Source organism: Abrus precatorius, unplaced genomic scaffold, assembly GCF_003935025.1.
Source record: "Abrus precatorius isolate BTA unplaced genomic scaffold, Abrus_2018 Scaffold4, whole genome shotgun sequence".
Classification (NCBI taxonomy): Eukaryota; Viridiplantae; Streptophyta; class Magnoliopsida; order Fabales; family Fabaceae; genus Abrus; species Abrus precatorius.
This window is the reverse complement of record NW_020874384.1, coordinates 18129108-18155943: the sequence shown is the minus strand read 5'-3', so window position 1 is coordinate 18155943 and position 26836 is coordinate 18129108. Positions and strand designations below refer to the sequence as shown.

Genomic DNA, 26836 nt, shown 5'->3' with positions numbered 1-26836 from the left:
TTTTACTCCGTGCATTGGGTTAGAATAGTTTCTACTTTTATGGCCTTATTTGTAGTAAGAATTCGAATTAATTAATTAATTATTGCCTCTCAATCGTCTTGTCATTACTGTAGGCTACCATTCCATTTTGACCAACCGAAAGTCAATATTTCTTTTGGTTATATACAATTTAAATGATTAAAGTATTACATCGTTACAACCAAACACAGCGTTACCGTTTTCATATGTCGACTACGTAGGCCATTTGTCTTACCAGCTGTTGTCGATGATTGGAAACAGTCCAATGGTAGCAAAAGAACACGGAAATGTAACTGGTTGCGTAAACAACACTGAATTTATTATTCAAATTCGCAGGGCATTAGTGATTGGAATGTGATTGAAAATTAGATCGTTCTTCATAATATCAAGAGTTTGTGCCAGTAGAAAATATTTATGAATAAGAACAATTTTATTATAAACAGAGTCTTGTAAATATTTGTAGTCTTGCGCTAGGAAGAACAAAACCTCATTGACAATTCATTTAAAATAAAATTTTCATTAGAAATTATTATATAAAATATTAATTTTAATTGATTGTAAACATTTGAGAGAATATATTTATTATCGCTTAATTTATGACTTGTTACATGCTTAAAAAGAAATGGTTGAAAATAAAATCTGGAGAAATACGCGTGGCCATAAGATCTCGTGGCTTGTAGTTGTATTGCGGATCATGTTGTCCATTCAATGCAAGTCTTTAATTTCAACCATACATTTGTTTTTCATATTGTAAATTTTTTAAATTTATAGACCAAAATCTGAAATATCTGATCAACTAGATTCAAATTGAATAAAATTATTAAGAACGATAAAATTCTTCTTCTAACATTTAACTGCACTTATATTTTTAAGAACTAAAACTCAAAATTATCAATTTAATTAAAAAAGTGCCATTACTGAATAAATAGATGTAAAATGAGTGGACCCAATGTTACCGATAGTTCACTCAACCAAATGTTACGAAGCCAAAAAACCTCAGGAAAGAAAGAGAGGTGTGTGTGCAAGATAAGCAAAATTACTGGGATACAAACCTTGACTTAATTGGCACTCAAGTTTTAATAATAACAAATAAGTAATTAACAAAAGGATTAGAAAAGAAAGGGATAGAATAAGGCTAAAAATCCAAATGAAGTAAATGAAAAGAAAAAGAGGGAGTTACTGCAAAGAAGAAGAAAAAAAGAAAAGAATATTGGTGAGGTGGAAGCATCCACTTTAGGTTCTGAGTACCTATCTCTTCTCTCTTTTCCCTCTACAAAGCTTCTTCCTTCCTCAAACCCCCTCTATCACTCACCGCACTTCACTTCCATCACACTGCCCTACTTCCAAAATGACAGACCCATCATCCAAACCCAACGGAAACGGCGCAATTAACGGCGCCGCCACCGCTAACGGCAATCCCGGCCCCGTTAAATCCCAACTCTACAACCCAAACCGTCAACTTTACCGGCCGCAATCTCACTACCACCGCCGTCAACGCTCCCACCGGAACCTCTGTTGTTGCTGCTGCTTCTGGACCATCCTCACCGTCCTCGCCGTGGCGCTCCTCGCCGCCATTGTCGGAGCCGCACTGTACGTACTGTACCGTCCTCATCGACCCGAATTCTCCATCACAAACCTCCGCATTGCGAAGATGAACCTCACCACTTCCAGCGACTCACCCTCTCACCTCACCACACTCTTCAACCTCACCCTCATCGCTAAGAACCCCAACAACCACCTCGTTTTCTTCTACGACCCCTTCACCGTCACCGTCTTCTCTAACTCCGTCCCCATCGGAAACGGGTCTCTCACGGCGTTTACTTCCGACAAGAACAACCAGACGAGTCTCCGAACGGTGCTGTCGGGTTCCCAAGATCTGGACACGGACTCGTTGACTAGCCTCAGATCGGGTCTGAAGAACAAGAAGGGTTTCCCCGTTGAGATTCAGATGGATACTAAGGTCAAAATGAAGATGGATTGGCTCAAGAGCAAGAAGGTTGGAATTAGAGTCACCTGTGACGGAATCAAAGGTTCGGTTCCCGCCGGTAAGTCTCCGGCGATCGCTTCCGTCATTGACTCTGAGTGTAAGGTGGATCTTCGAATCAAGATCTGGAAGTTCTCTTTTTAGTTCTTTCATTGGTTATTTCTATTATTATTATCATTGCCAAATTCGTTATTATCAACATCGGTTTCAATAATCAATTCTATCATCCATCCCTTCTCTCCCTTTATTTTTAAATTTCATTCTTTTTTTGTTTTTGTTTTTCGGTAGAGGGGGAATGGATTGATTATGGTAATCATGAAATGTGGCACGAGTTTCTTAGCCTATTCAAGAAGAATGTGTTGAGAAGGTGAAATTTGTGAGAAAAAAAGAAAAAAAAATAATTTTGAGCTTGTAATATGAGATTTAGGGCAGAAAGCGCCCTAAATTTAGTTTTTTTTTTTAATTTGTCATTGTAGTTTGCTGCTGTAATTTGTTTCAAAGTTTTTATAGTAATGCAACTGCAATTATATCTGGGTTTTGAAATCTAATAGCTACTCCTCTATGTCTTTGTTGTCTTCAATAGATCTCTGCTTAATTGATCCCACTCTCTACCAATCTTGATCCATTCAGATTCTGTACATTGGTTTGAAGAGGAATACTAATTAATACAATTTTTTTAACACGCTTGCACATGCTTTGTGATTGATAAAGTTTTTAAAAAAATATTATTTTTTAAATAATCAATTTATAATCTTAGTATTTTGATTTGTTTAAAATAAACTAAATATATAAAATGTGTTGAAGAGTATATTAACATTTCTCTTTGAATGAATATGAATAATATAAAGTAACAACAAAAATGATGATGGTTTGGTCATTACAGTAAATAATATGAATTAGAACAATACTGTTGTGAAAATGAGAATAATATTATAAAAATAAAAACAAATCATTAGATATTATTTAAATGATTAAAATTGAAAACAATACACACTTTTTAATTACTCACATGATTATTAATTAATTTTTAATATTAATTATTTATGTACAGCTGTATGTAGATAAAGAATAAAAATAGCTATAAATAATATTTTCTGTTGTGTTAATTAACTATTTAAATGAGATTGTTAGAGTTTGTGTGAAGAGGTGAATCATAGGATGATAATGTAAGAGCGAAACGAGGAAAATAAGTTAAAGAGAAGCAGACGAGGGATTTGTAGGTGCTGTTCAAGATTTTCTGGCAGACTGACTGAGAGTTTCAACTTAGAAGCAAAAGAAAAGTACCTGAACTGATGCAAAATGCGTTAGATCAGATGCTGTTCTGTCCCACCCAATTGCCACGCGCACTTGAGTTTCTATGAAACGACGTTCCTCTGTTCTATACATTACTGTGCACTTAACTGCTAATAGCAACAAATCAGTTAGTTAACAAAGATATGAGGCACACATCGTAGTTTGTGTGTTAGTTAAGGGAATGGAAAAGACGCAGCAGAAACAAGAACTCTCTTTCTTTTACCAAGTGGACTGGTCAAAATTTTATTTTGGGGCCAAAGCAGAGATCCCAAAAAATTTGTGCCTGTGGATCTGAAGGCAATGAGTCGTGGGTACTGTACGAATCTTTAAATGCTTTCCATTTTCTACCCTTCCTATGGCTACCTCTCTTTGCCGTGGAAATCCCAATTTCCTTCCTCAGGCACATGTAAACTTCGATATTGGATTAGATCCTAAGGGCCTACCTGCTCCATACATTTTGACAGTGATCGATCCTATGCACCGTAAAAACAAGTATTTCAAGGAATTGGTAAAAGTATTTTTCAAAGATGTTTGAACCATATTTTTTAATTTAAAATTAGATATTAATCATATGGAGAATTACTGCAAAAGAAAAAAAATTTAAACTGCTCATTTATATTAAAATGAACTTAAACATAATACATATTAAATTTTTAAGGAAAAAAGTATAATTTAAACTTCCTTTAAGAGAAAAAAAATATAGCTTACTATAATTTTTAATATTTTTTATTTATTATTTTCTTAATTAATACGACCATAGCAAGACTACAAATAAAGCAAATAAGGAGAGAACAAGTTCTCTGTATACTAAGAAAAACTTCCTTTTTCTTTATAAACAAAATCTGAATGTGTAACTGTACAAGTGATTTCTCATTTACCACCATCAACTCATCAAGTGAAGTGCATGATAGTGATAAGGGTGTCTTAATTTGGGTGCACGTGGTTACTATGGGTTTTTGGTCTCTGGTCGGCAAGGCAATTAGATCTATCAACTATCCTCCAATTCTTTTTCTCAGTTTGTGTCCCCTCTTTTGGTACTTTAATTTGTTTTTCTTGGTCTCCTCGTGTTACTTGCATAAAGGTAGTGATGTAATAAGATTATGATATATGTGCTAGTAATTTATGGCTTAATTTCCTATACCTATAATATAAGTGTGTGTCACTTCCAATGCAATTGTCAATGGCACTAATCCAACCACGTGAACCTATTTGAAGAATTGGCGAAGCTGGTATCTTGGAATCACAAGGTAAGGGCCTATGAGTCCAATTTCAGAAGAGAAAACGATCTCGAGAATGACATTATGTTATATCACTGATTATTGGGAAAGTTTCGTGCTCCCGAGTATCAAATCTATATCAATGCTGTGACTCGTGTTTAATTTGTAGTTTTGTGACACACTTAATTTGAGCATTATAAAAAAAAATGATAAATGGGAATTGGAGAATGGTCGTTTTGATGATTGTGACCCTAGAGCACAGAATGACAATGCTTGTCCTTAGTCTAATGGAATTAATGGTCCATGCAAATAATTTGGTGGTATATGGTCAAATAAATGATTGCAAGCATTTGTTTCAGGAACATTATTGAACGGCTAGCTTATGATAAAAGAAACAAGTATCCTAATAACATGGCACTCACGCTGGGCTGTTTGGGCACTAGAGCACCTTCTCCCCATAAGCGAATAGAAAATATCAAATATTTTACATATTATTAGTTTCTTTCAGTTCGCTCAGTTAAATTTTTTTAATCCATTTCCAAATTTTATTTTTTGAATCGCTCAGTTGTTAGGGTTTGCTGGACCTGGTGGAGGTTAGGTGGAATTCAAGGGTGTATCAATTACATTGGAATTTAAAGTTGTGGGAAAATATGTTACATAATTAATATATTGGTTAAACTAAATCAATCAATAATAAATGCATTATTATTTTATATTAAATAATCATATGAAATTTTGGCCATGTGATAGTATCTATTATTGATTACTTTGAGTCTGAAAGTTTATTTATTTTTTAAATATTTTTAACTGAAATTTTTAATTTCTTTAAAGTGTTAAAATATTTTTTAAAGTTTATATTTTTTAAAAGTACATAATCATAATAATTTTTTAAACACTTTTAATCAAAAATACTTTGTTCTTTTAAAAACACAAATATACATTACATCAATTATACAGGTTTATATTTCACATTCATTAATTCATTCTTGCACGTCATAGGATTCAAATAGAAAATAAAATGTTATATATATACATCTCCTTCGTGCTTTGTTCCAGTCAAATTTTGAGTCAAACTAAACTTACATAAATAAATAATAGAACAAGTTAATAAATTATTATAAGAATTTTAAAAAATTCCAAGATATTAACCAAAAGAATAAATAAAAAATTGTAAATTTTCGAAGAAACAGATGTTTATAGAAGAGTTAAAGATAAATTTTGATTAATAAATTTATTATAGATAATTATTTAATAATAGACATTACGTCACATGTACCTTTTTTGTTTTGTCTCCACCGTTGTAGCTAAATGCAATGAACTAACCAAGAGAAGGAAGAATATAAATACAAGTTCTATTATTTAAATTATTAAAAATTCATACTATATATAATGCTGTTATAAAAAAATATTATATATAATTACTTTTACCTTTTATTTATTATGTTATATATGTGTTATAAAAATTTACTTTAAATATTAAAAAAAATCCTATTTTATTGATACATCGCATATTTTTCTATAAATACATGCAAACAAGTTGAGTAAATAGTGATGAAATCTATTTGTGTAAGGTATATTTCGTGAGAAGCGAACATTTATCAATTTGATTATAAATCTGTTAATAAGGGTATACAAACAGGCTGATAGGGTTGAGTAGCTTTTGTTTTGTAGCCAATCAGATGAAATTTTTGGATAAAAGAAAAGAGAGGGTGAAGGAGTGGGGACTTTTGACAAAGATTCATTATATATAGAATATAACATTAAGAGCAGCTTTACCGGAGAAACTCAGATGAATTTTTAAATTTACTTTATAGTGTTAAATAATTTTTTTTATTTTTTTTGTTTTAATAGTAAAACTAAAAGTTTTTGGATTTTTTTTTGCGAGTTCTATTAAAATTATTATATTATTTGTTTAAAATTAAATTTAATAAATTTAAATTTAATATTATTACACAAAATTATTTTGAGAAATAGTGTAGTTCTTTTTTATCCCTGAGGCCTCTAGCGTAGAGCATTTTTATTGGTGATTAATGATGGAGAGCTAATTTTAAGTTAAGAACCATTTCTAAGAACCTCCAATAAAAATATTTTAATGACTATGTGATTCCTTAGTATAAATATATACTTAAGAGTTAATTTTAAAAGTTATAAAATAATTAAAAATTATCAAATATTTTATAATCCAATGAAATAAATAATTAAAAATTATCATATAAAATAAAAATTATTATAAGAACTTAAAAGAAGAACATGAAAATTATAATAATTCTTTAATAAAGGAATTATTTGAAAAGAAAAATTATGGGAAAAAAATGAATTTGAAAAGTTTTCAGAATAAAATATATAAAATAACATATCAGTACAAATTTAATATATATGATTTTATTAATTTAAAAAATTAATCTATTTTTTCTTAAAAAAATATCTCTTAAATAAATTCTAAAGTTGAAGGAAAATGAGTAAAAATAATTATTTTCCTTTAATTGGAAGGTTTTAAAATAAATCTTATCTAAAAGAGAAAGTCTTCAAATAAATCTATATTTGTAAAATCTTATCTACATCAATAAATCCTTGCTTTTAAATTAGATTAGTGGAATACATTTTTCTTCTTAAGGAAAACATATCAACATTAAAAATTAGTGATACTACACAAAGAATACTTTATAAATTTGAATTAAAACAAGAACTGAGTTGGACAATAATTTACATTTTTTTTCTCAGGTCTTCATATTCGCAATAGTAACTTTCATCAGACATCATATTTTTAAATATAAAAACATTTACAAAGCATTTTTGGAATCAGGTAAATCGAACACAACACGAAAAGGTATTCCCTCTAAATGTACAAGTAACATTTTCCTTATTAAAACAAATGAATGGGATATCCAACTCATTATTTAACTCACTGTAACATGGTGTGAGCCTGACTCAGGATTTAAGTAACATTCACTAAAGTGGAACCAAATTAGTTACCAGATGGAAGGAATATGTGACCTCACCACTGTCTTGTTCCTCGAAGATCCCACTGAGGCAACAGCTGGATTGGATTGTGAAGTGTTATGAAGAGCTTCAACTATTTGTGGCTGTCTTGAGACCTTATATTTGCAAGCAATGCCTTTATCTGACTTCCAGTAAGTGTCTCGTGCTCCAGAAGAGCATTTGCGAGAGCATGAAGCTGTGTGTCATGGGTGATCAGAATAGTTTTTGCATTGTTGTAAGCCCTCTCCATCAAGTTCTTCACCTCTTTCTCGATAAGCAGCCTAGTTTCTGAGCTCATGCTTCTCCCGTTATCATTATAATTGTGAGTGACTAGTCCAATTTCATCACCCATACCATATTTAGTAATCATTTCCCTAGCCAAACTAGTTGCTTGTGAAAGATCTGACGATGCACCAGTACGAACTTCACTATCTCCAAAAATTAGCTCTTCAGCAACCCTGCCTCCCATGGCAACATCAAGCCGGGCAAGCATCTGTTTGCGTGAGATACTGATCTGATCCTGTTCAGGCATTTGATAAACCATGCCAAGAGCCGTACCACGAGGAACTATAGTTGCCTTGTGAACAGGAAGTGCCCCATCAGTATAAATTGCCACTAAGGCGTGGCCGCCCTCATGGAAAGCAGTCATCCTTCTATTCTCCTCAGATATAACAGCAGACTTGCGTTCACTTCCCATCCTAATCTTGTCCTTTGCAAACTCTAAATCATTCATGGTCACAGATTTTGCATCATCCATTGCAGCCTTGACAGCAGCAACATTGACCAGGTTTGCAAGGTCAGCACCAGAGAACCCAGGTGTACCTCGAGCAATGATCACTGGATCAACATCATCAGCCTTTAGTACCTGTATTGCATTATATTGAACAAAGAAAACCAGCTTAACAAGCTTTAGCATATAATGACGAACTTAAGAAATTGAGACTAGGATTGTAAAAGACAGCGATATATTACATATCCTTTGATACGACGTTGCCAATAAATGTCAGAAGTTTACTTCTAAAACAAGTGCTATATTTCACATTTATGACACATTTATATTATAAAAAATAAAATAAATAATCGACAACTTTCACGGTATTATGAACGGACAGATTAAAGAAAGCATGCTAGTTACCAACATAGTATGACCACAGAACAAGAGCCTCAGAAATTAGAAATCATAAGCCATTCAACCCAAGCAACAAAATAGATATTCCATCAAAAGTATATATACCTTTGACATATGAGATTCCAAAATCTGTCGCCTTCCTTCTACATCTGGTATGGGAACAAAAACATGGCGATCAAATCGCCCTGGTCTCACCAAAGCCTTATCTAGTGTCTCTAGAATGTTAGTAGCTGCAATCACGATAATGCCTTCATTTTGCTTGAATCCATCTAGCTCAACAAGCAACTGATTTAATGTCATTCTTAAGTGCGCTATGTCCTGTCGATCTCGCTTTCCTCCAATAGCATCAAGCTCATCAATGAAGATTATACAAGGTGATTGCTTCTTTGCAGCAGAAAAAAGATCCCTCACCCTTCGTGAACCAACACCAACATACATCTCATCAAATTCACTTCCACTGCGTGAGAAGAATGGAACACCAGCTTCTCCAGCAATAGCTTTAGCCAACATTGTTTTACCGTTGCCGGGTGGGCCATACAGCAAAACACCTTTTGGTAACTTGCCACCCAGTCGAGTAAATCGCTGTCACCAAGGAAACAAGTCATCAAAAGATAGTATAGGGAAATACAGGATTGAATGACATAGGTCATTTTAAGCACATAAGATGAACACATCACGCAAATTGGTTTTCAGTTCTTATAACAAATCTATTATAACATGATACGGATTTCTAAAACAGTATAGAAAAATATTAAGAAAAATTTAGAAAAATCTATTTATATTTTTTTTGTTACAATATACTTTTAAAAGATATAATATTATAAATATTATAATATTAAACTATCAAATCATAATAGTAGAGGATGTCTTTGAATAGTTATAATATTACATTGTAATAGTAAGATGAAGTGAGTAAACTAATAATTTTTTTATCTTTTTGAGTGTCTTAGCTAAACTTTTTCAGTTATTATTTTCAACTGTTCTAACTAATATATTTCAACATTACTTATCATTTACACCAAAAATCATAAGTAGCATAACATTTGGCTATCTACTAAGCTTAGAAACATTACCATATTTTTATAAAATAATAATAAACCCTTTTCAAAATTGTACGACATATCTTTTTGGAGTATAGCACACAGTCGAAATGATATCGAATCTAAAACTTGCAGACCAAAAAGTTTACTATTAGCTGAGATGTTGAAGTTGATGAAAACACTGTTTGGAATTAGAAAGACAAAGTGGAGAAAAAAAAATGTTTTTATACAATACAGCAACTTCAACGAATTGAAAAAGTCTCAAGTATATGTAAGAGTTTTTCATCCCACAACAATAAATTTTCTCACTAGAGTCTACTTCGAGATAAACTAGGCCTTTGGTGGATATAAACAAAACTTGTAACTTGACCATAATTAAACCCTAAAGCTTTGAAGCAACATCAAAACAATGGAAGAAGAGATAGAAATGATTGAGAAAAATACCACATGAAATCTAGTAAACTACACGACAGATAATGATACCATTGGGGTAATATGGGTCTATAAGACTAAGCTTAATCCCAATGACACCATACAAAAGTACAAGGCAAAGTTGAGAGCTAAAGAATTTTTACAACAATTTGGAGTTGATTACAATGAGACATTTGTTTCAATTACCCTCCCCGGATACTATAAGAACTCTAATTGCTCTTGTTGTACAAAAAGAATGGAACATTTACTAACTATATGTAAAATCTGTCTTTCTTAATGACATTCTTTAAAAAAAGATTTACGTGAAGTAACTACAAGGCTTCGTCAACAAACGTAATGAAGGCAAAGTATTAAAACTGAAAAAAGACTATATATGGATTGAAGCAAGCTCTACAAACATGATACATCAAAATTGATCAATACTTCATGAGTTAAGAATTCATGAGGAGAAAAAGTGAGCCAACTTTATATAGCAATTTCTAAAGTCAGTATGACATAGTCATAGTCTCATTGTATATAGAATAATCTTATCTGCACAGGAAACAATATGAATATGATAGCTAAGTTCAAAGAAGATATAATGAAGATATTTAAAATGACCAACCTTGACTTAATAAATTACTTCCTTGGTATAGAAGTAAAACAAAAGAAAGAATGAATATTTACCTCACAAAATAAATATATTAAAGCATTGCTTAAGAAATTAAAGATGAATGGCTATAAAATTGTTGAAACTTCACTAGTAATAAATGAGAAATTGAAGAAAAATGATGAAGTATCAAAAGTTGATGCATCATGCTACAAAAGTTTGACCAAAAAACTTACTGTATCTTACATCAACATGACCATCCATATTGTATATTATAATTCTTCTTTCAAGATTCATACAAAACTCAAGGCAAATTCACTTTAGAACAGTAAAAAGAATTATAAGATATTTACAAGGCACAAAAGAATATGTTATATGCTACCAAATAATGAATAACTCGAAGTTACTTGACTATACCGATAATAACTAGGCAGGATTGATCGATAAAATGAAAAGTAGGTCTTATTATATATTTTTTTACTAGGCTTAGGAACAATCTCTTGAACTTCAAAGTTCAAGTATTGCATTACAAGCATTTTTACTAGAATACTACCACAATCAAAATTTGAACACTTGTGCACAATACTTAAAATTACAAAAATTTGTATCAAAGAGAAGTATGATACAAAACTTTAGAATAGTTTAACAAAATATTAAGAATAATTCAAAAAAATTTATTTATATCTTTTATTTATAAAATAATTCTAGAAGATATAATTCTAAAATATTGTAAATATTATAATATTAAACAATTTAAATATAATGATGAATGATATTTATAAATAATCATGATATTTAAAACTAAGATAAAGTCAGCAAATTATCAATTTTTCAATTTTTTTAATGTTTTATCTAAACTTCTTCGATAAAGATTTTCACCTATTTCAACTTAATATATCAAAATTCACTGCCAATGGAAGCAGTAACTATTATACAGCTGGAAAACAAGTATTAAAATAATTATCAGGCTGAAGTACAATCCCGGACCTACTATCCAAGTTTGCACCAGCAAAGCATAGTAAACAGTATTTTGCACGTGAAGACTTAGCATTAGCACGGATGCATATTTTGACATTGGACTGCATGTTGAAAGCTAAGGAACTTAAAGTAACTAAACGAATATTGACAAAGAACAATCTAATAGGAAACCTAGGACTAAGAGTATGTACAACTTCCGAGTTAGTCAGTTCTTACTACACAAGCAATGGAACGGATTTCTCATCAATTTGTTCGCTATTTTATGATTGAATTAAGTGGTGCATCTCTAGTCAACAACACTAAGATTTATTGCTGTTTTGAAACTTTGTATTGGCTTTTCAAGACCTGTTCTTATCCTTGACCTCAAACGGTGGAGATATTGTTTTAGTGTAGAGGTCTCAGCAGTGTTAATTGTTTGAGGAGAGTTGCTTACCCAGGTATGACTCAGCCATTCACTTTATTTTTTTATAGGGGTGCATGGTGGTTTGAACACTCCTGTAAGACATCTATGCAAGAGAGCATATGAATTTATGGCAGAGAATCTACCTTAGGATCTCGGAGGTAGTGAACAATTTCTTCCAATTCTGCCTTGGCCTCGTCAACACCTTTTACATCACTAAATCTAGTACTTGGTCTTCCAATTGGCCGCAACGTCACATCCTGAGCAACCGGTACTAATAAAGGTAAAAATTCAGAATCCATAGTGAATTGATCTATGAAGCTCACAGGTTACAGTGACAAAGACCTTACCGTTACGAGCAACTTCTTTTTTACGTTCTTCTTTGCGTTGTTCTTCAACTTCTTCATAATGCCTAATCATTGCTATTCCTGTTATTGTCAGAATAACCACTAGAACGGACCTGATTGTCTGCCATAGCTGCCCTTTGAAACTCCAATGACCCGACTCCAAATGAATAGGAGCACTTGCAGTTCCAATAATTCCACTTTCAATAGGTTTTCCCATGTTTCTAAAACCGGAAAAGCCACCGATAAATTCTTCTTCCCTCACTGAATAATTAGAAATACCTGAAAATTCAGACATCTCTTGGTTTATAACTTCTAGTATACATTGCCCATGAGAAATAAATGTCAAATACAAAGAGCATTGGTTGATGAAAGAAGAGGAATAACAAATTTGAGACAAGTGTATATATGATTAACATGTTAAATTTTAACTATTGCATACTACTCCTAAGTAGCTCTACCGAAGATTTTGGCTTATAGTCTTCCATCATTTTATCATTTCATTTGAAGACAAAACTTAACGTGCTTACGCATTGTAATGGGCATTATTGGTGTTGTAATCTAATTAAAATTGAAATTTTACTTTTATAATAATTTTTATTATACTTGAAATGAAATTCTAATTCTAATGCAAAAATAACACCAATAGTCTATGTACACGATACTATATATAAATTTTGTCCCGTAACTTTTATAATGTAATACGTCGTAGCACCATACATTAAAGGTCAAAAGAAGTATGAGGATTGGCAAAAGTAAGTCTCTTTTCTTTAAAATAATTAATAGTGGAAGACATCCACTATAAAAATTCATGAACCCCAACAAAAGATTATGATCGATGCAACCCGACAAATGGATCGTTGTCAATAAGCAAAGAAAATATTTAACTGTAAACCATTCTAGATTAAGACTTTCACTGGTTTGAGGGAAAATAAGATTAGGGACCGACATATAAACCAGTTGGCTTTGCTTTTGCAATAATATAACGATACTATAAATTTACCCTGCAAAAAAAAAGAAGGCAATACCAAATGATTTTAATCAAAAAGTATTTGTATTAAATATTTTTCTTAATAAAAAAACTGCACGCTTAATGCATTGAAAAAAATGTTTAACCCGACATTCTAATATTAGTGAGTTAAGATTCCCAGCGCAACTAAATTAAATCCATGGCTTAAGACATTTTACTTAGGCCACAACTAGCTAAAGAGAAATATTCCTTTAGACAGGTAGAAATTAACTCAGCTTTCTAATAAAAGAATTAACTCTGGGAGAGCAAACATGGACAGAAAGGTTAATGGGTCATGAAGCAATTGTTGACAAGAAATATGGATAAGCAAAGCCAAGTACAATCGTAAACAAATCTAGTCAACAGAAAATGAGCAGTTTTAGCCAAATTATTACCTCTTCTCAAAGTCTTGAGTAATTCACTTTGATCCAGTCTATCAAGTTTCACTAATGCTTTAACATATTCAGAAAGTGCCGAAGGATTAGTATGGAGATGTGGATGACTTTCAAATTCTCTAATAACAGCTTCAGCATCGTTGCTGGATTGGGAGCGTTCTATAGAAATTTAAAAGTTGGTGCAACAAATGATAAGTAAAAACCCCCCGATGTAAAATAATTCAGAAAAGCAAAGTTACTTTAAACAGGAGCACAGTATAAACTAAATGTGTCATAGTAATAAGGATTTTGTACTTGAACTTCGTCCAAACTTAATCGAAACATAGCTTCTAGCCAACAAATTTTTAACCCGTCCAAACTCTGATTGATGACTCGCAACCTGTAAAAATAAATCATAAAACCACTATTTGACAAACTAAAATAATTAATACAAGAACATGCAATAGATGGAAACTGGCTTCACGTAAATATAAGCCATCATTGATCACGCATGCATAACTTACATGACACTAGGGACTAACAACAGATGGTACTATAATCTCCTCTTATTCAAATATATGCAAATTTTCATGACTACGGATATGGGATGTAATGTAAGTGTTTATTTGTCTCAGTTTCAAGGATAAAAAAAATAAAATAAAATGCAACAGCATTTAATTTCACTGGGAATTAAGGTGCATAAGCATATATTTTGATTGATGCTTACTTTGAAGATTTGAAATCCTTTTATGAATATCTTCTTTACATTTGATACTGAATCACCCTCACACCCCCAAAAGAAAAGGAATCAAATTTATGATTCTCCATAAAGATTATAGGTGAAAAGGTTGGGTTAGAATCAGTGGCGTGCGGGTTTGATTGATGAAATAACTGACCTGCGTTATCAAACGACTCCAAGCCATCCGACAAAATAGGTGGTTAGGTTAAGTTCGTATAAGTGAGTGTTAAAAAAGATTGGAAAAGCAACATAAAGAAGGATCGAGTTTATAGCGTTCAAAGTTCATACAACATTGTTTTAAATGGCCGTTACACTTAAATTTAGGGTCAATTTGTTTGTTTGTTTTTTCCAATTTTTAAAAATTATATTTTAAAACAATTTTTAATTTTTTTAAAAGAAAATAAAAATAAAATTTATTACGAATTATATTAAAAATCAAAATATTTTTTTAAAAAAAATAGCTTTTAAGAACTTATATTAATAAATAATTTAAAAAAAAACTATTTTTAAAAATAGAAAACAAAAAGACCTTAACTTTTATGCTTTTCTTTTTTTTTTTTCTATTTTTTAATAATTTATTATTAACAAATCAGTTGACTTTTGTTCTTTTTTTTTTAATCAAATTTTGTATTGATGCTTAGTATCCTTAAACTTAAAAAAAATATTGTATACCTTCTTTAAACTGATAATTGTAATTTATCTAACATTTTAAAAATGAAAAGAATATTTATATCTATAATATAAAAATGACACATCAAATTAAATAATAAAACTAATTATAATACCTTATTTAACATCTATTGATATTTTTCATAAAAATTTTAATTGTTTAAATTCAAACATTTAATCTTAACCTTAATCGGTCTTTTGGAAGTTATGGTATAGATTTAAAGTGATGGGTATAACGATATTATATGTCTAATTTATTGGCTATGGCTAACTAATTATTTTCTCTATCATTATGCAGATCCAAATGAGTAAGTAAGCTCTAAGATTTTTTATTTTATTTTTTTGTTATAAGCTCGAGAATTTATCTGATTATTTGTTTTTTGTTTAGAACTCATACCTACAATTCTAACATGCGTAGACATCAGAGAGAATTATAACTGTCCTATTCAACTCATATCAATTTGAAATTGCTAAAATAGATTGTTTAGAGAAGTAAACATTCAATCCGTTGCTATTGTCACCAATAAAATTTGAATTATTACAATCTCAGTGGCACATTCGGGTCTAGTCTGGATTCAGTGACATGAGATCCAAAATATCGATCTCATGACTAATCAATGTGTCCTATGATATCGTCAATTGGATTCATCTAAACAATGCGGTTGAACCAAGTGAGCTATATGCATTAATAGTTGCTGGTCTGGCCTCAGACCCAATCCTCCTAGATGAAAAATCTGTTGTACTGGGATTGCTAACAAGTGACCCTCAAACACATGAATCTTTAAGGAACAGGTCAAACACACTCAAAACCCAGTCATAACACCATTTGCTAAAGTGGAACCACATGAACCTTAAAAAACACTGAATAAGTTACCATCTGCACATTTCAATCCCACAATAGTTATTCAGAAGCATGTGTCACCAGTCACCACTGTCTTCTCCCGCAATGATCACACTGGGGAAACACCTTGAGCCTTGGCCACAGCAGTAGCTGCAGCAGCAGCAGCTGAATTCGGCTGTGAACTTCCCTGAGCTTCAACTGTTTGAGGCGACTGCTCCTGCTCCTGCTCCTGCTGGGACCTTACATTTGCAAGTAATGCCTTTATCTGACTTCCTGTAAGTGTCTCGTGCTCCAGAAGAGCATTTGCAAGTGCATGATGCTCCTTATGATGGGTGGTCAGAATAGTTTTTGCATTGTTGTAAGCCCTCTCTAGCAAGTTCTTCACCTCTTTCTCAATAAGCAGCCTAGTTTCTGAGCTCATGCTTCTCCCATTATCATTATAATTGTGAGTGACTAGTCCAATTTCATCACTCATACCATATTTAGTAACCATTGCCCTAGCCAAACTAGTTGCTTGTGAAAGATCTGATGATGCACCAGTACTAACTTCACTATCTCCAAAAATAAGCTCTTCAGCAACCCTGCCTCCCATGGCAACATCAAGCCGGGCAAGCATCTGTTTGCGTGAGATACTGGTCTGATCTTTGTCAGGCAATTGAGAAACCATGCCAAGAGCCATCCCACGAGGAACTATAGTTGCCTTGTGAACAGGAAGTGCTCCATCAGTATGAATTGCCACTAAGGCATGGCCGCCCTCATGGAAAGCAGTCATCCTTCTACTCTCCTCAGATATAACAGCAGACTTGCGTTCACTTCCCATCCTAATCTTGTCCTTTGCAAACTCTAAATCATTCATGGTCACAGATTTAGCACCATCCATTGCAGCCTTGAGAGCAGCAACATTAACCAAGTTTGCAAGGTCAGCACCAGAGAACCCAGGTGTACCTCGAGCAATGATCATAAGATCAACATCATCAGCCTTCAAAACCTGTACCGCATTATATTGAACAAAGAAAACCAGCATAACAAGCTTGTAACATGTTCTTAAGAAAATAAAAGAAGATGCAGCAGACCAAGATTGACAAAGACCAAGTTACCTTTGACATGTGAGATTCCAAAATCTGTCGCCTTCCTTCTACATCTGGATTGGGAACAACAACATGACAATCAAATCGCCCTGGTCTCACCAAAGCCTTATCTAGTGACTCTGGAAAATTAGTAGCTGCAATCACAATAATGCCTTCGTTTTGCTTGAATCCATCTAGTTCAACAAGCAACTGATTTAATGTCATTCTCAAGTACATTTTGTCCTCTCGATCTCGGCTTCCTCCAATCGCATCAATCTCATCAATGAAGATTATACAAGGCGATTGCTTTTTTGCAGCAGAAAAAAGTTCTCTCACCCTTCGTGCACCAACACCAACATACATCTCTTCAAATTCACTGCCACTGCAGGAGAAGAAAGGAACCCCAGCCTCTCCAGCAATAGCCTTTGCCAACATTGTTTTACCAGTGCCAGGTGGGCCAACAAGCAAAACACCTTTTGGTAGCTTGCCACCAAGACGAGTAAAGCGCTGTCACCAGGGAAATTAGTCATCAGAAGATAGAACAGGAAAATACACCTGTATGAAAAATGGGATATGACATCAAGTGGAGTCAAACATAATTAGGTTCTAAGTAGGACAGAGGTCATTCTAAGCACATATGATGAACGTCATCCAAATTGGCCCTCAGTTTCTTGTAAAAAATCCTCAACCAATGGAGACATTAACTATTAAGCAGATGAGAAACAAGTATTAAAATAAGATATCATGCTGAAATAAAATCCAAAACACACTATTCCAGTTTACTCCATCACAAACTAATATTTTACTGATTACAGACATGTTGAAAGTTAAGGAACCAAAGTTAACAGCATGCACAACAGTTGTCATTTAGATCTTACAATCCAAAGCAATGAAACTTACTTCTCATCAACTATTTCCTATTCATGTTTTAATTAAATGGTACATCCCTCATCAACAACATTAGGATTTATGTAGCACCTTTGTACGGGCATCTCCACACCCAAACAGTAACAATACTTATGGTGGCACTATATTAGCAATCAAATGGAGTAATCAACCTGATCACAGCCGATTAGGACACATGTAATGGATACTGGTGAAATTGCTCTTCCACCACATAAAAGTTTGAACACTCATGCTGGAGTGCAAGACGTCCATGCAAGATAAATGCGAGAGAAATCTACCTTAGGATCTCGGAGGTAGTGAACAATTTCTTCCAGTTCTGCCTTTGCTTCATCAACACCTTTTACGTCATTAAATTTAGTAGTCGACTCCATAATTGGCCGTACTTCTATATCCATACCAAGTCCTAGGAAAGATGAAAAGCAAAATAGAGAATGTTCCCATCAAATTCAGATTCAATGAATTAATCTGAGAAGCTCATAGGTTAACATTACAATGACAAGACCATACCTTTACTAATTCCTTTATCCTCAATGATTGCTCCTACACCAGAAATCAAGAGGAAAACCACCAGAATGGACCTGATTGTACGCCATAGCTGCACTTTGAAATTCCCACCTTCTGCAGTCACCATATGAATAGGAGCACTTGCAGTTCCAAGAATTTCATCTTTTGTAGGGTTTCCAGCATTTCTAAGAGTAGAAAAGCCACCAATACTTTCTTCTTCCCTGACTGAATTAGAAATACCTGAAAATTCACAGACATTGCTTCGTCAAAACTTCTATCTGTAAATTGTACTAAAGAAATAGATGTGAAAATAACCTGATTGAACAAAGAACAGGAACAACAAATTTGATTAAAGAAAGTATAAGATTGAAATGTAATTTTTTTTCAAATAAAAATTGCAGACTCCTAAGTAGCTCTACAGAAGATTTTGGTTGGCATCCTTCCATCATTTTATTATTGCAATTAAGTTATATGAAATAATACAGGTCATAGCACCTCATTAAAGGTCAAAAGAGACATCGAGATTGTGATTGCACGCTTGCAGCACTATAGCACAGATTAACGTAAAGTATCTTTTCTTTAAAATGATTAACAGTGGAAGACATCAATTGAAATTTGAAATTCACAATTCCCACCAAAAGACTATGATAAATGTCAACCAATAGAAAATAATTAACCGTAAACCATTCTAGATAATGACTTTCACTGGTTTGCAGGAAAACAAGATCAGGGACTGACATATATACTAGTTGGCTTTGCTGTTTCATTAATATAATGATACCATAATTCAACTAACAAAAAAAAAAAAATGCCAAAACGATTTCCCTCAAAATTTAGCATTGGAGAGTTCACAGTCAATGGAAGAAGATCAAAAGTATTTCTATTTACTATATGCATTTAAAAAAACGTTACCCCAAATCCTAATATCCAGTGAGTTATGATTCTCAATGCAATGCAAATAAATCCATGCCTTAAGACATTTTACTCCTTAAGACATTTTACTTAGGCCACAACCAAAAACAAATTCTTCCTTTAGACAGGGTAGTAATTAACTCAGCTTGACAAGCAAATGCCTAGTTTATACTTGGAGTGAAAGAAAAACTCCATTTCCTTGAGCAAGGTTAGCAAGTCACCAAGCCATTGCTGAAAACAAATGAGACAAACAAGGCAAAGTACAATCATATGCAAATCCAGTCAAACGAAAATGAGCAGTTCTAGTCAAATATTTACCTCTTCGCAAAGCCTTGAGTAACTCATTTTGATCCAGTCTATCAACTTTCACTAATGCTTTAACGTATTCAGAAAGTGCCGAAGGATTAGTATGGAGAGATGGCTGACTTTCAAATGCTCTAATAACAGCTTCAGGATCATTTCGATGGTAAAGTTCCTTGAGATGAGCAATTTCACAAGATTCATTTGCATCACGTACTCGACGGGCCAGATTGCCAACATAGCTGGACTGGAATCTTTCCTGGGAGCAGAAAAGCCTATTTCCTGCAGGGTTTTGAAAGTGGATGCAACAGATGATAGGTTAAAGACCAGCACTTACTTGGTTCCCAAAACCTAAATCTAGAAAAGAGACAATTATAACGTCTAAAAAATTCTACAGCAAAATAAAATTTTAAAAGTTAATCTCCAAACTAAAATAATTCAGAAAAACAAAGTTACAGTAAACTAGAGATACACGAACAAGAACTTATAGAAACACATTGTACAAACTAAATGTACTATAGGAACAAGGGTTTTGTAGTTGTACTACCTTCAAGCTTATTAACCGATAAATAGCTTCTAGCCAACAAACTTCTGACCTGTCCAAATTCTGATTGATGCCTTGCGACCTGTAAAAAAATTACAAAATTATATAACAAATAAATCTAATACAAGATACCTATAATAGATGAAAATTGGCTTCGTGTAAATTTAAGCAATAGTTGATCGCTTGCATGCATTATGCATAACTTATATGACACTAGCAAGTAGCTACCTATGGTTCTTTGATCGTCTCTTATTTAAATATATGCAAATTTGCCAAGAATTACAATCAAGGGATGTAACTGAAAATAATTTTGCAACAGCCCTTCACTGAGTGTTGAGGCCCACAAAAAAATCTTGTTATTGTTGGTGTCTTACCTTAAGAGATAGTGAATCTCAATACACATCCAACATCAAAACAAATATTATTTTTAACATCCACTAGTTCTCGACAAATTCATTCTTGCCCAATGCATGGTTTCCGATACTCTGTTCCCATGAAGCAAAAGAACAAAAAGATAGGCAATGCGACGATTATGCTGCTAAGTACTTCCATTTCTAATTCAAATGAACAAATAACCTAACAATCTGTTATCAATAAATATGCAAACTTCACATAAATCTTTGCTCGTGTTAAAATTTAGGGTTGGGTGAAAATTGATGATTGATGAAATAACTGACCTGCGCTATCAAACGCATCCAAGCCATGTCACGGAAATATGTTAGGTTAAGTGTGTTGTGTTCAATGAAAGATCGGAAACACTAACCAAAGAACGATCCACGTTCTCACCGACTTCTCAGCGCTCACACCTCAATTTCTTTGTGCTTTCTTTCTTCTCAGCCATTAGGTTTTCAGAGCCTTCCTTCAGTGACGTTTTCCCTTTTTTCAATCGGATATTTCTATTTTACTTTTCGATTTTTTAATATATGTATATATATAATTAAACTACAAATTTAAATAAATATTTTTATTACAATTTTGTATTTTATTTAAAACATTTTTATAAATTATAATTTAATTGATAAATTACAAATAATAAGTATGAGTATACAAATTTATGTACTCAGTAGCTATGGAAATAAAAATAACAAAAATATGGTGATTTTTTTTTTATAAGAAAGAAAGAGAAAAGACTACTAGGCGAATGGAAGGGGAAAATTTGAAGTCAGTAGAAGCCAAGGAAGATATGAGAAAGATTTTGGAACAGATGTAGGGAAGAAAAATATGGTAATCAGCTTCTTCACACTTTGTTTGGTTGGATTAAAATTATGTCACTTTAAATGTACTTTGAGAGAAATACAACAATTTCAGCCCACTTTATTCATTTGATTAAGGTGAAACAAGGAGTAGAATTTCATCAATTTATGTGGCTCAGTGGTTTTTACTCAAATATTGCATTTTTTAAAATATATTTTAGAATTATTGAAGTTGGAGACTAGAAATTGCAGCTATTAAATCCAATCTTCTTACAAATAATCTGAAAGTAGGAGAATTTACAGGGTTAAATCAGTTAAATCATCTAAAAATTGAAGAAAACATCTTATATTCATTTAAAAATTTAAAAACCGTACACGTACATCATTATATCTCCCATATTAATTGAACAACTTATATTCATTTAAAAAACAACAGTTATATTCATTTAAAGGCTAAGTATTCCATTAATCTAATTCGACTTGACAAGAAATTTAAAGCTTTGCTTGAAAAAAAAATATGTTGTTCTTACAAATATAAAACAGTACACTGCCTAAACATCTACCAGACAAAAAAAAAACAATAGATAGTTTTATTCAACCATATATATTTATGAATATATATTAAATATAAATTCTACATTTATTATTATAAAAATTAGATATTTTTATTCGTATGATAGTTTATGATTAAATAACAATATAAAAAATTAATATATCAAAATTAAATTTTTACAATAGTTCATTAACACCATATATATTATAACTTTTATTCAACCATATAGTAAATTTTTATCCTTTAAAATTCATCTTCTCACTTAAAAAATCAAACTAACGAAGAATTTAAATTTTTTTATTAAAATAAAATATCAAAGATTTACTTTAAAAAATAAAACAAAGAATCATATAATCAATTAGAAATTAATTATTAAAATTTAACTATCAAGCATTTAATTATAACTTTAATCATTAAAATTTTAATTAGTGAGAATACTTTTTCATTTACATACCATCTAAAAGTGAGGAGCTAAATCTAAGAGGAAGTTTTGGTGACACGTGTAGCGATTTGGCATTTGTGGTTATCAAGTGTTGGGTTAGGTGACAGTTAATTGGCATTCAAAACTCTTATTTTGTTTATATTGACCTTAGTGTACCTTGGCTTGATCATAGCCAAACGCCTGGAAAGTTATCTTGTAATCAAATAATCGAATCCTTAGCTATCATCTCTAATTTGTAATCATTACTATAAAATAAATGGAAGGCTTCGTGTCCTGGTTTCATGTCACCTTTTTATTATTATTAAACTTAATCAATTGCTCGAGCGGAATGATAGTTTTTATTTAACTATTATGGCATTTGGTGTTCATGTTATTTTTTAATTGAAGTTGAAGTTTTATTTCATTGACATGCGTAATAAAAATTTATATTAAATAGCCGGTAAAGTTGAAGAAAAGCAGAAAGGGAAAGCTGATGATTGTTGCATTTCCGTACGGGATTCAAACCAAAAACAAGTGTAAATATAAGTATCAATCATACCAAAAGGCAAAAGCTATCTGAGACACGCTTTGCTTTCCCTTCTCCAGTGGCATCATGCAAATATCTGCAATACCGGTATTACTGGGGTTCTGCATTTTTCTGCCAAACACTGGATTTGGAATCGAAGCATCGCCGCATAGCATCGATTCTACCAAGTATAGAATACCTGAAAAACAGCCTTACCGAACTTCTTATCACTTTCAGCCCCCACAGAATTGGATGAACGGTATTGACCCCTCCAATCTTTGTCTATGTACACTTTCACCACTGAAGCTTCTAGTTCTTTAAGTATCTGATCTCATGTTCTAATTCACTGATTATGGCTAACTGATTATTATCTCTATCATTTGACATGTTTGGTTGAAGAATATTTGAAAATGGATTTCTTCATGATGCAGATCCAAATGGTAAGTAAGCATGCAAAATTTCTGATGATTAGTTATTTGTTTGGCTATCATCCATACAATCAGAAAGAATTATACTGTCCTCTTCTTCTCATTTGAATTTGAAACTGCTAAAATAGATTAGAGCTATTACAAATTCACTGAAATGAGATATAAAAAATAACATCACGATCTCTTGACATGTTGATTTACCTATAACAGGACCTATGTACTACAAAGGAGTTTACCACCTTTTTTACCAACATAACCCTTATGCAGCAACCTTTGGCGATAACATAGTATGGGGTCACTCTGTGTCTTATGATCTTGTGAACTGGATTCATCTAAACAATGCTATTGAACCAAGTGAGGTATATGACATCAATAGCTGCTGGTCTGGCTCAGCCACAATCCTCCCAGATGAAAAACCTGTAATCATGTATACTGGGATTGCTGACAACAAACATCAAGTTCAGAACTTGGCCATGCCAAAGAATCTATCAGACCCGTTCTTAAGGGAGTGGATCAAACACACTCAAAACCCTGTATTAACTCCACCTAGTGGAGCTGAAGTAGACAATTTTAGAGACCCTTCAACTGCTTGGCATGGAAGGGATGGAAAATGGAGAGTAATCATTGGTGCTCAAAACGGTGATGAAGGAAAGGCTATTCTCTACCAAAGTGAAGACTTTGTTAATTGGAAAGTAGATCCTAACCCTTTTTATGCATCAGACAACACTGGAGTATGTGAATGTCCTGACTTCTTTCCTGTATCCATCAATGGCACGAATGGGGTGGACACATCTGTTCAAAATCCAAGTGTTAGGCATGTCATGAAGATAGGGTACCTAAGAATACAACATGATTACTATTTTCTTGGTAAATATCTCTCTGATCAGGATAAGTTTATTGCAGATACTAAATTTACAGGAACTAGTTTGGACTTGAGGTACGACTATGGTAAATTTTATGCTTCCAAGTCATTTTTTGACTATGCCAAGAACAGGAGGATATTATGGGGTTGGGTAAACGAATCTGACACCACACAAGATGATATTATGAAAGGATGGGCTGGTGTTCAGGTATCCTAGTTCAATTATAGGTATTTTCTTCTTGTCATTTCTGCTGAGTGCTGATTAAATGATATTGTTAAAATTAACTTGATTTTGAGGTTATATTCATATCCTAAAGTCAAATAATTACGATAAGGAGGATCATGTGTTAATGAATAGTAAATGTTATTTGTTCATGCAGGCCATTCCTAGACAGGTCTGGCTTGATAATGAGAGTGGAAAGCAATTGATACAATGGCCAATTGAAGAAGTAGAAAAACTACGTGGCAAGAAATTCAGTATTAACCAAGAGAACCTCATCAGTGGATCAATTCTTGAAGTTTCAGGTATCACTGCTTCACAGGTGAGTAAACTGTTGCGGTATGCATTATGCAATGTGCATGCTAGATTTTCTTGATACATTTTCAGAGCAAGTACAACATTAGTAATGATTATTTTTAACTTCTAAACTTTTTAGGCTGATGTAGAGGCAGAGTTTGAGCTACCCGAATTAGAAAGTGCGGAGCCCTTAGATGCTAAAAGGGTTGATCCCCAACTGCTATGTGGTGAAGAATATGCATCAAGAAGTGGCATAATAGGGCCATTTGGTTTATCAGCTTTAGCCTCAGACGACTTAAGAGAACAGACTGTAATCTTCTTTCGAATATATAAAGCTTCAAACAAATATACAGGCCTAATGTGCAGTGATCAGAGCAGGTTGATTCTGACATTGACCCTATTACCAATATTTGGATTTGAGATTGAATCATCTCAATAATATGTGGTTGAGAATTCGTTAAACTTCACAGGTCTTCACTGAGGAAGGACCTTGATAAAACGACATATGGAACTTTCTTTGATGTAGATCCCAACCTCAGAAGGATTTCACTCAGAAGCTTGGTATGCCAATTCTTTGTGATTAACTTTTCCTAGTGGTTTCGTTATGTGCTTTATAGTGTGATTATCTGTGTATATGTTTTTATTTTGCAGATTGACCACTCCATTATTGAAAGCTTTGGTGAGGGAGGGAGAGTTTGTATCACCAGTAGAGTTTATCCCTTAATGGCTACTGGCCAAGAAGCTCATCTTTATGTATTTAACAATGGAACCAAGAGTGTGCTAATCTCAAAACTGAATGCTTGGTCCATGAAGAAAGCAGAGATTGGCCACCAGAAAAGCATAAGCTACATCCTGTAGCTGAGAATTTTTTTTTTAAAATTAGTGTATGTAAATCAAGCTTTTGCTTTTCCTTCATTCATATTCTCCCCATGATTGTTGTGCCACAGAAATAAATGTTCCCAGGACAATTTGATATCGATGGCAATTAAATAAATAATATACTATTTGATAATTTAAAATCAGAATGCACTATGTAGCAATATGATAAAAGGGAGTGAAACCATACCCTGTTTCTCAAGCACAAGGCCTGCACTGCGCCAAAATTCTCATTTCTTAACTCTGATGAGATCCCACTCTTTTAGCGAGCATGCTGATTACTAGATACAACTAATTCAAATTCGATTCATTGGCCAAATTAGAGTCGACCATAAAATCTAATTTTTATAATCATTTTTGAGTCAAAATTAATTTTCAAAACTGTTTTTAAGATAAATCAGTTTTAAAACTAATTTTGAATACAAAATTTACCTCAAAATCCATTTTTTAATGCAGCTTAGGCTTGAAGCAAACAGTGAGGCAACTGTATATTATCGTAGTTGCATATAAAAACAAATAAATTCAAAGAGGGAAAAAATGAAAGCCATTATTATAAATACGTTAGGAATTCCCCAAATCAAAGATTTAATCACAACATAACCCCTTCGATAAATCAAAAGAGGAAATCCAAGAACCATAAAATTCTTCCTTGCCAAATACACTAGAAAAGGATACAATCAAAATAGTACAAGCACTCTATGATTTCATTAGTATGTTCAAGAGTTTTGTTGACTAATTTTTAAGGACGTTAATTAAAGAGTCAGTGATAATTTTTTAATTAAAAATGACATAAAGATATATTCGTTAAAAAATTATTTAAATTGATATCTTTAAAATATTGGTCACCATTCATTTGTGTTCAAAACAGAATCATATCCTCAAAATCTTTTTTTTTATTTGTATAAATTTTTTAATATAATTTATGAGTTTAATTTTAATACATTGATACATTGATAACATAAAAAATATATACTGTTAAATAATTAAAATAAATAACATATAATTAAATGACAAATGTAAGTGTATTTAATCAAATCTATAATTTATTTAGTTTTTACTTTAATGATGATTATTACATGTGTAGCGAGCGAAGTTAAAGAACGTGGTTTTCTAATGAGTATTGCCCGACCGTAAAGTCAAAATAGAATAACGAATGAATTCTCCTTCCTTCATCAACCACGCCATTCCACGT

General features: G+C 32.5%; 3 protein-coding genes and 1 pseudogene across 5 annotated transcripts; 2 read left to right on the top strand and 2 right to left on the bottom strand.

Annotated features, from left to right (window-relative positions):
• Positions 1-1214: 1214 nt before the first annotated feature.
• On the top strand, positions 1215-2531 carry LOC113865556 (NDR1/HIN1-like protein 13). The gene has a single exon (XM_027500203.1). The coding sequence runs from the start codon at positions 1367-1369 to the stop codon at positions 2144-2146; it is 780 nt and encodes a 259-aa protein (XP_027356004.1). The 5' UTR covers positions 1215-1366; the 3' UTR covers positions 2147-2531.
• Positions 2532-7481: 4950 nt separating this feature from the next.
• On the bottom strand, positions 7482-14709 carry LOC113866245 (annotated as a pseudogene).
• Positions 14710-15617: 908 nt separating this feature from the next.
• Positions 15618-21166, bottom strand: LOC113864282 (ATP-dependent zinc metalloprotease FTSH 4, mitochondrial-like). Of its 3 annotated transcripts, none has more exons than XM_027497831.1 (7): positions 20946-21166; positions 20272-20350; positions 19743-20006; positions 18516-18752; positions 18287-18411; positions 17133-17609; positions 15618-17023 (listed from the first exon to the last, which is right to left on the bottom strand). In XM_027497831.1, the coding sequence occupies exons 1-7, from the start codon at positions 20970-20972 to the stop codon at positions 16145-16147; spliced, it is 2088 nt and encodes a 695-aa protein (XP_027353632.1). In that variant the 5' UTR covers positions 20973-21166; the 3' UTR covers positions 15618-16144. The 3 variants fall into 3 exon arrangements, with proteins under 3 accessions (XP_027353632.1, XP_027353635.1, XP_027353633.1); XM_027497834.1 differs by having other exon boundaries at positions 15620-17023; positions 20269-20350; positions 20946-21114; XM_027497832.1 differs by having other exon boundaries at positions 15620-17023; positions 18516-18737; positions 20946-21114.
• Positions 21167-23599: 2433 nt separating this feature from the next.
• LOC113866244 (fructan 6-exohydrolase) lies at positions 23600-25626 on the top strand. Its single transcript, XM_027501125.1, has 5 exons — positions 23600-24459; positions 24632-24793; positions 24908-25146; positions 25239-25329; positions 25420-25626. Exons 1-5 carry the CDS (start codon positions 23605-23607, stop codon positions 25624-25626), a joined length of 1554 nt encoding a protein of 517 aa, XP_027356926.1. The 5' UTR covers positions 23600-23604.
• The last annotated feature ends 1210 nt before the right edge of the window (positions 25627-26836 follow it).

Bases quoted from the DNA above. Each gene is read 5' to 3' on its own strand.
- LOC113866244 (XM_027501125.1), top strand. From the start codon at position 23,605: ATGTACTACAAAGGAGTTTACCACCTTTTTTACCAACATAACCCTTAT. The intron at 25,147-25,238 runs GTTGATTCTGAC...TAAACTTCACAG, and splicing joins ATGTGCAGTGATCAGAGCAG to GTCTTCACTGAGGAAGGACC. The intron at 25,330-25,419 runs GTATGCCAATTC...TTTATTTTGCAG, and splicing joins GGATTTCACTCAGAAGCTTG to ATTGACCACTCCATTATTGA.
- LOC113864282 (XM_027497834.1), bottom strand. From the start codon at position 20,972: ATGGCTTGGATGCGTTTGATAGCGCAG. The intron at 18,412-18,515 runs GTATGGTCTTGT...CATCTTTCCTAG, and splicing joins GGATAAAGGAATTAGTAAAG to GACTTGGTATGGATATAGAA. The intron at 17,024-17,132 runs GTAACTTGGTCT...AATGCGGTACAG, and splicing joins TGGAATCTCACATGTCAAAG to GTTTTGAAGGCTGATGATGT.
- LOC113865556 (XM_027500203.1), top strand. From the start codon at position 1,367: ATGACAGACCCATCATCCAAACCCAACGGAAACGGCGCAATTAACGGC.